The sequence below is a fragment of the Rhipicephalus sanguineus genome, chromosome 5 (assembly GCF_013339695.2).
Source record: "Rhipicephalus sanguineus isolate Rsan-2018 chromosome 5, BIME_Rsan_1.4, whole genome shotgun sequence".
Lineage (NCBI taxonomy): Eukaryota > Metazoa > Arthropoda > Arachnida > Ixodida > Ixodidae > Rhipicephalus > Rhipicephalus sanguineus.
In genome coordinates, this window is record NC_051180.1 from 84,453,493 (window position 1) to 84,461,693 (window position 8,201).

The 8,201-nt window shown below is 47.0% G+C and overlaps 1 protein-coding gene across 1 annotated transcript; it reads right to left on the reverse strand.

Moving 5' to 3' along the window:
• Positions 1-5,190: 5,190 nt before the first annotated feature.
• On the reverse strand, positions 5,191-7,439 carry LOC119393921 (uncharacterized). Its single transcript, XM_037661115.2, has one exon. The coding sequence runs from the start codon at positions 7,322-7,324 to the stop codon at positions 6,458-6,460; it is 867 nt and encodes a 288-aa protein (XP_037517043.1). The 5' UTR covers positions 7,325-7,439; the 3' UTR covers positions 5,191-6,457.
• Between the last annotated feature and the right edge of the window lie 762 nt (positions 7,440-8,201).

The following is an 8,201-nucleotide window of genomic DNA, read 5'->3' on the forward strand; positions in this document are numbered from 1 at the left end:
ACGCTGCTTTGTGCACCTCTGTCTTATTGGTCTCGTTTGCGCTATTTTCGTTCTAAAGGCCAACTTCATCCTCAGAAGAGGAAGATAATAATAATAATAATAATAATAATAATAATAATAATAATAATAATAATAATAATAATAATAATAATAATAATAATAATAAGAACAAACGGGTTGCCGGCTTCATTCCGTTCGCTGTCTGTCGTAGACATAATAGTGGTCCTTTGTAATCGCCAGTTCTGTGATATAGAGTCTTTACTTCCATTTTAACTCTCTACCTCGTCCGTGTCAGTAGAAGCAAGAATTTTACGATCGTGGTAGGGCGATGCCGTACTTCCATCAAGTAATTTAACGTGGCATATGTCTGACACGTCTTCAGAAAAGACTTTGGTCTATGTAGGTGGCATTCATTGCTCCTTCGGGATCCCACTTGCCCGACTGGGTCCTGTAGATGTACAATCCTCAAATCTGTCAACAACTCGACCACAAGGCAGTCCGAGCTCCGAGTGCACATATGAATGGTTTCCACGCTGCATGGTGAATGGTTTCCAGTGTAACAGCACTCACTTTTTCCAGCAGCATAACTGTCTAACTTAACTGGAAAACCGACCAGAATACGGATGCGTTTGCCATTCATCGTGTGCCGAACACATATATCAATTTTAGTGGGGATTCAGCGTGAAATAATTGCGTCGATGTCCCTACGAAGGGGGTAAAAATGTTCGCGATGGAACGAACACCACTTAAGGGAGACATATCAGGTTGCAAACACGGATGAAAATGGCCGGGTACAAAAAAATAGTTGTCTATGCACGCAAATCAACTTCTCCAGGCCGGCTTCAATAGCGTCTATGGCGAGGGCAGCAACATCTGCCAGCTGCGATGCCCCCTTCGAAAAGGGGGTCGTCGACCCGCGACTAGCTACGGCCACTGCCGCCACGGGCCGGTAGTGCCGTGTCGATGAGTTACGATCGGCCTTGGACATGGCGCCGCAGAGACCGATGGACAGTACGACGCTGCCACATCGAGCCACGCCACGCAAGGACCTCACACTGCTGGCACGACTGCGAAGAAACAGCTGCGTAACGTGGGGCGCGTACTTTGCAGTGTACTACGTCGCTTTCGTACGACCGCGTTACACACGGCGGCAACGCCGCTTTCGGCGCATATGGCGCGCTCGACACGCCACATCCCGTACTCGCGGTGGAATGACTTGGGACAGAGTGACAGGGAGAAAGGTTGTGCTCGGGCCACGCGCCAGGCCACACGCGTCTTTCGATATGGTTTTCTTTTTTTTTCCGATTTGCATATCTGGAAGTCGCGGTGGTAGATCGGCTGAGATACGACGTCCAGATACGGAGCAAGATGGTATCCTGGTTAAGTTTCCAATATTGGCTGTCGCATTCTATGCAAAAAAAATTAATATGAAAAAGTTATGTATAGTTTGCATATACATGGCGGTTTAAAGAGCCGAGAGAGGTCAGCATTAATGCGCAACCGTCCACTCTGACATTCCTCAGAAGCCACATGTTGTTATGGGGCCGTTGGCCGCCCCAACAAATGAGTCAATCAACTTTCACCTTCAACCGTCTTTACTCGGAAGTTTCTTGTCCCGAAATTCCGAACGAGGTAGAATAAAAGTTTGTGGTTATTTTTACAATTAAGGAATAAATCGAGCCTCACGAGCGAGACAGAACGAGTAGAAACGCGTCGTCTTGCACATAGCATTGCGCATGTTTGCGAAATAAAACCACATAAGTTATTATGTTATGTTGTAACTCCAGCGTGTCAAAATTGTCTGGAGCCCTCACCACAGCTTCTCTCATTGTCTGGGTCGCATTGGAAAGTGAAACCCCATAAACGAACGAACTAACCAACCAGCCGCACGCTCCTCGCCGCACTGTTTACTGTGTGGATCGCAATACAGCCAGCGTTGTCATCCTTTATCACTGTATAAAAGCGTGAACACAACTTGTTTGCACACCGTAAATCAATCAATCAATCAATCAATCAATCAATCAATCAATCAATCAATCAATCAATCAATCAATCAATCGATCAATCAATCAATCAATCAATCAATCAATCGTTTAGCTTTGGGCACCTGGTGGTTCCTCTGTGCATTGTCAAGAAATAAACAAGTGAGGTTTAAGCCTCTTATTTTCTACTTTCAAAGGTCCGAAGACTCCGAGAAGGCAATCAGAATGCTTTGTGCAGGATTATTTCTTAACATTAGCCATGTACTGTACTTCGGGATAATGTGGCATTTGAGTGCGAGCCACAAGGTCTGCTTAATCGTTGCCACCGCCAGCTCGAAACCTAGCAAACAACTTCGTTGGCATCTGCAGGACCGCGACGCATAGGACACGTGCATGAGCGTGATATCGCGCTACGGTTCCGCTGACGCTGGCTGCGTCTCTGGAGACCCTATCGTATCTTGCCCACTGTCGAAGACGGGACATCACGAAGACAACGACGGCCCTATAATTGCTGCTACCGCAACGGAGATGAACAATGCCGTTCAGGTGATCCTACGAACGAAACGTATACGGATTCTTGCGGAGGAAGAGCTTGCGTAAGAAAAAAAATAACTGAACTAAACGTCCGTCTAGACGTTCGCAGGGCACAACACCCTGAATTGTGCAGTTGCGTTATCGGTTGAGCTAACCAGTTGATAGAACTAAACACTACACCAAGAACTGCTTGTTTTTTTTTTTTTTTCTCTTCGCTCTAAAGAATCTGTGTGTGTTGCATGACAAGCTAGTCCTTCGAGAATTTCCCTCCACCGATCGTTCTATCGTGAAATATTTGTTCACCGATGAATATTCTCAACATTCAGGGCACTGATCAGTCGACTGATTGTTAATTAAGTAAAACTGTAGTTGAGAGAGGGTGAAATAGGTGAAAAAAAGCAGGGAGGTTAACACGGTAGTAATAACCGGTCTGCTACCCTGCGGGGTGGGGAAATAGGGGTCGGAAAGAGGACAGAGAGAGAGAGAGTGAGATAAAATAAAAACCAAAACAAAAAGATGCACACCTGCACACACATGCAGGACGTTCCTATCAGAGTCGTTCTGATAGACCGGTTGAACGCAGAAAGCTCATTAGCGCCTGCGCAGCTAACATAGCAGTGCCGGCGTCTACGTGTCATTGCTATCGTCAAATAAATAAATAAATAAATAAATAAATAAATAAATAAATAAATAAATAGAAGATGTCAACAACCGCTTTCATTCGGAACAGAAATCTGAGAACGGTCTCGAAAATATAAACGGTTCCCGCCTGCTGTCGTGGTCATTACACTGCGCCTATACGTTACACCGTATGAGCGCTATTCAGATGCCTGCGACGGCGGTGTAGGGCTTCTCGGTGACGTCATCGTTAATATACATCAGAGGCCATTATTGGCCACTGGGACACGTTTTGAAAATGTAATGCGCGCAGACAGTCACTACGCTAGCACACGTGCCGCTTCTGTCTAGACTGTGTCTGGTCGCTGTCTAGACGGACAACATTTAAAACCATAGCTCAGAATCGTTCACACCAGAATCCCTAGAAATTGTATCGCGTGCAGGGACGTCGAGCTAATGTTGCGAAGGGTTTCATATGCGAAATGTTCGCAGTTTTTCTCCTTTCTCGTCTCCTTTATTCGCAATGTAATCTTGGGCTGTCGATAACCCTTAGAAATGTGTAGTATTGTTCCAAGATGTTAAAAGCTCCTTTGGTGTGTGGTAGCTGTGATACACGATAATCAGCTCGGTGAAAGTGGCAGAATCATTCTTTGTTTATCTTCGGTAATTCCTCGGTAATAAAGAGTGATTAAATCTTGAGATGAGTGTAGAGTAACTCATTAGTTCAAAAGTTTTACGGCCTTGCGACCGAGGAAATCTAATCATTCACGATTGCTGACGGAATAATGCAGAATTTCTAATGTCTCGAAGGAATTAATTGACACATACGCATTGTGTATGCAAAAATGGAAGTAAAGCAGGAGGGAAGAAATGCAGGGATGTGAACTGGTTTCGAATAACCGGTATGCTATGTTGTACGCCTTGAATGGAAGGGATATTAGTTTTGATTATATTTAATTCGTTTCTTTTCATATCTCTGCAGTCATGGCAAGTAAAACGAAAAGCAGTGGAATTTGCAGCTGCTTTTGAGCTTTTTCGTACCAGGGCATTTGGAGAAGAAATTGTAGGTCAAACGTTTCAGAGAATTCAAAGATGGAAGGCGTTTCAGAAAACAAAGGTATTGGGTTCTCAACGTCAAAAACCAAGCAGCAACTAGGTTTGCGAGGCTAACGGAAAGCTCTTGATACAAAAACAGAAAACTTTGTTGGCGTAGAAGTATTCGCTGAAATTTTATGCCGCAATAAGGAGGGGGGAGGTATAAAGATCTAGAACAAAAGAATGCAGAAGGAATTAAAAAAGAAAATCGTAGAGAAAAACAAATGATAAAATGAAAAAAAAGAGAAAAACAAATGAAGGTTGCAACTTAGCCTTCGCCTAGGCCAAAATGTTGTTGTTTAGTGTAAAATGTCCGCTCTTAATGTTCGTATGTGTGTGCCTTGAGATTACATAAATAAATAAATAAATAAATAAATAAATAAATAAATAAATAAATAAATAAATAAATAAATAAATTATTGTTGTCACGTCACCTATTTCGTGAAGTCGGCCGATCAGATTTTTCAATGATGAAAGCACACATGCAAGACAAATATTGTAACACTAACTTTATGACTATGTACTTTACGTGACTTCTGACTTAAGGTCCATAGCTCACGCCATTGGTACATTGTCAACCACTCCAGTTTTTGTTTCTCTTCTGGATTAAGTTGACTGTCTTTCAAAACTTTAGCGATCATTTGTACTCCTAAAAAGAGCCAAGTGTGAAATCGACGTGACAAGTTGCACTGAGACGCTCATCACGGAAATCAACGTGCCAGGCTGTGGTCGAATGCGGAGGCTCGCAGTCACTCCAATATATTTCGGGATGGCCAAAATTACACTAAAGAGAGACTCCTATTAATGCTAAAATTTAGACACTGAGCGTTTATACCTATGATGCTTATACACGTGTTAAGTTTCGAGGACAGTTCAAGTCTTCAATCACCCTTCTTTAACGTGAACTGTACAGTTGAGGCTACGCCATGAACATGTCAGGCCGGAGGCTCGTAGGCATGCTGAAGCGTATTTTATTGAGGTGCAAACAATAAAATAAAAACATAACATAGCCGTCATTTGATGCTGCATGGATAACAGTGTAACGTAGAAATGAACAGAGGGCGTAAAGCGTTTCTTGCCACCATGTAGAGACCCATCAGCTCAGCCAAGAAAAAGACAGAGTGTCCGGCTTTCCAATGCTGATGTTTCCCACAAGGGAAAGTTCACAATTCTCGTAACTCAGAACGCGCGACATTGAACAAAATATGCTTGGGAAGGCAAGAGCTTTAGCACCTTTCTTCGGTGGTAGAACCTTTGCAAACGGATATACGACATCTTTCAAAGGCGTGTGCACTTTGTAATGTTTGATTTGCATTGTTTGCACAGAGGCATGATTGTTTATAACAGTCTACTGCTTACGTAGCACAGAAACGTCACAGGCCTGTGCGCAACGTCCGAAAAGGAATGTGGTACAGTTTGCAATACGAAGCGCGGAAGCTCTTGAACTCACAGTTTCAAAAGGTTCCCCACTCACAAGAAGCGGTACATTTTTTTTATGTTATAAAAATATGGAATTTTTAGCGTACAGCGAACAGTGGGAACAAATATACACGTAGCACCCAACAACATTTATCACGGCATCCACTTTGTCTACAGCTTTACAGCATATAAACATATAATATATAGGCGGCATAAGAACAAAGGTGATGCTACTGTGCGACAGAGGATTTCATTACAAATGATGTTGCTTGAGACCTCATCCGACTGAAAGGGTGCTAAACAACGTCATTTGAGCACTGTTTTTTTTTTTTTTTGTGCCGAAAACGCTGCATCGGGAAGTTTTGCCACGCTACTCGCCCTTGTGCCAAAGCATGTTTGATTTTTTATCAAACATACTTTGGCATAGCTTCGAGCACACCATGTGAAAGCCATAGGCTTCCAGAACGGAACCTCCTTCATAGGAGGCCATCAATGTAGGAGCTTCCGCGTTCAGGTTATTGCCTGCACGAAATTCGCAACCACGCGTTTAACACGGAAACGCGATCGAAAAGCAGCAAAGGCGGCAATCAAAAAGCAAATACATCCACGTCGTTTAACAGTTTTTTGTGTTCAATAGTAAAAAACGGGCGTAATCTGACGGGGCACGGCAAGACCTTTCGCTCGCGTTTTGCGCGCAAAAGCTCTTGCGGCACAGTGGAAAACGCTTCAAAAGCAGTTTATCGCCTACAGCGAGGATCTTTCACGACGGGGTCGTTTGAATAGGGAGCCCATCGAAAACGAAACGCAGGTCACGTGGTGTCACGTGGGACCAAGATGGAGAAGCGTTGAAAGAGGTTCCCTCTCCAACGTGCTTTGCAAGAAGTACATAAAAATGTGGCGTTCTTCCAAACGCGATTCCTTCCCACGGAATAGTTCAGTTTCGCGCCTTGAGCGAAGTAGTTACCATGTTGGCGACGGAGACCTCCCCCTTTTGCCCGAGCGACCGTTTCCTCCTTGAAACGACCAGAGATTGTCTGCAGTAGATGCACTTTTTGCCAGCACTCACCGGGAGCTGCCCTGAAGGCGGAGTTGGTTGACACGGCGAGCCCTGCTCCCGAAGGTCCCCTGAGCAGAGACGTCGGAGAGGTCTGAGGCATGATCGGCGCGCCGGGGTCTGTCGGAAGCACCGGCTTGGCGTCCTCGTCCGTCGGGATGCGGCCCAGTGCTTCGTCCTGTGCCTGGGCGCGGCGCAGTGCCACTTGGGCCGCCATCACCTTCTGGCGCTCGACGGTCAGGCGACACTTGGGACTGTCGCACTGGCGGAACTTGCAGAAGCGCTTGTGGCCCCGGATGGCGATGCTGAGACCGTGGTTGCGGCATCGGGCGCACTTCGGACTTCGCGTCGTGGTCGTCGCCGTCCCGTTGGCCTGCGAGCCTTGTCGACGTCTGCCGCCACCGCCTCCCGATCCCAGGTCGCTCGAGGACACCTGATGGTGCGGTTGGTGCTGTTGCTGAGACAAGGGCACTGCGACTGCTTCGGGCGCCGCAGCTTTGGTCAGGGTCATGACGCCGGAGTGGTGCCGGGGCGCGTGGTATCGCGCTAGAAGTTCGTGGACAGGTAAGTGTTGCTGCTGCTGATGCGGCTGGTGGTTGTGAGCGTGGTGTCGGCCATTCATTGCCGCTGCCACGGTTGACAAAGCCAATGGAGCAGCCGACGCAGGCTGGAGGTGGTGGAAGGAGTGCAGCGCCGTTTTCGCGGAGACGGGAGGTCGAAACGTCCTTCGTTTTTCGCTGTCTCTCAGGTTCGGATGCTCAAAAGTCCTCGGAAACACGTGGAACACGTGTCTTCGAAAGGTCGAATAGTCCTTCGTTCAGAAAAAACCGAGAAAGAGCACAGGCTTATATGTAAAGAAGGCTGGTAGGCGAAGGTGTTCACGGCGATAGTCACTTTCTGTTTGCACTCGTTTCGGCGCCTATCTCGTCCTCTCTTCCGTGCGAGACGAAAGGGCGCGTGGTCGGCGCGAAACGCACGCGGCTGCAAGGGGAGTGGCGAATACGCGGTGGCTGCCCCGTCGACGGCGTTGCTCCAACGGGCTGCTGCTCGCTCGGCGTGAGGACTTGCTTGCTGCGCTCGCGAGCGCTTTTCCAACGCCGCGCGCAGTGCGCGCCTGGTTGTCACGTGGTTGCGCGCCCTGTACGACGGTGGCGACCACTGGGGCCGACCGTCCGAGTTAGCGACGCGCTGCCCCTCGCGTTTCGCAAAGGGCGTCGTTTTCGGAAAGCGCGCGTAACCCTGGGAAGGAGCCTGAAGCGAACGTGAACGGAATTCCGTGCTCCTTTTACGCTTGTGAAGTATCCGTTGACGCGAGCCGCACAGAACTTAGCTCGCCGCCGCTCGTAAACTCGGGCAACTTTCTGTCAGCCGACATTCACCTTAGTAGCCGCCAGGTGCAGATAAAAATGGAAATTAACGAGGGTCGTCTAAGACCGACCTTCGTAGTGGTAAAAAAAAAAGTTTATGGCTATTGGGGTTCGTATGGGATGTAAATGATT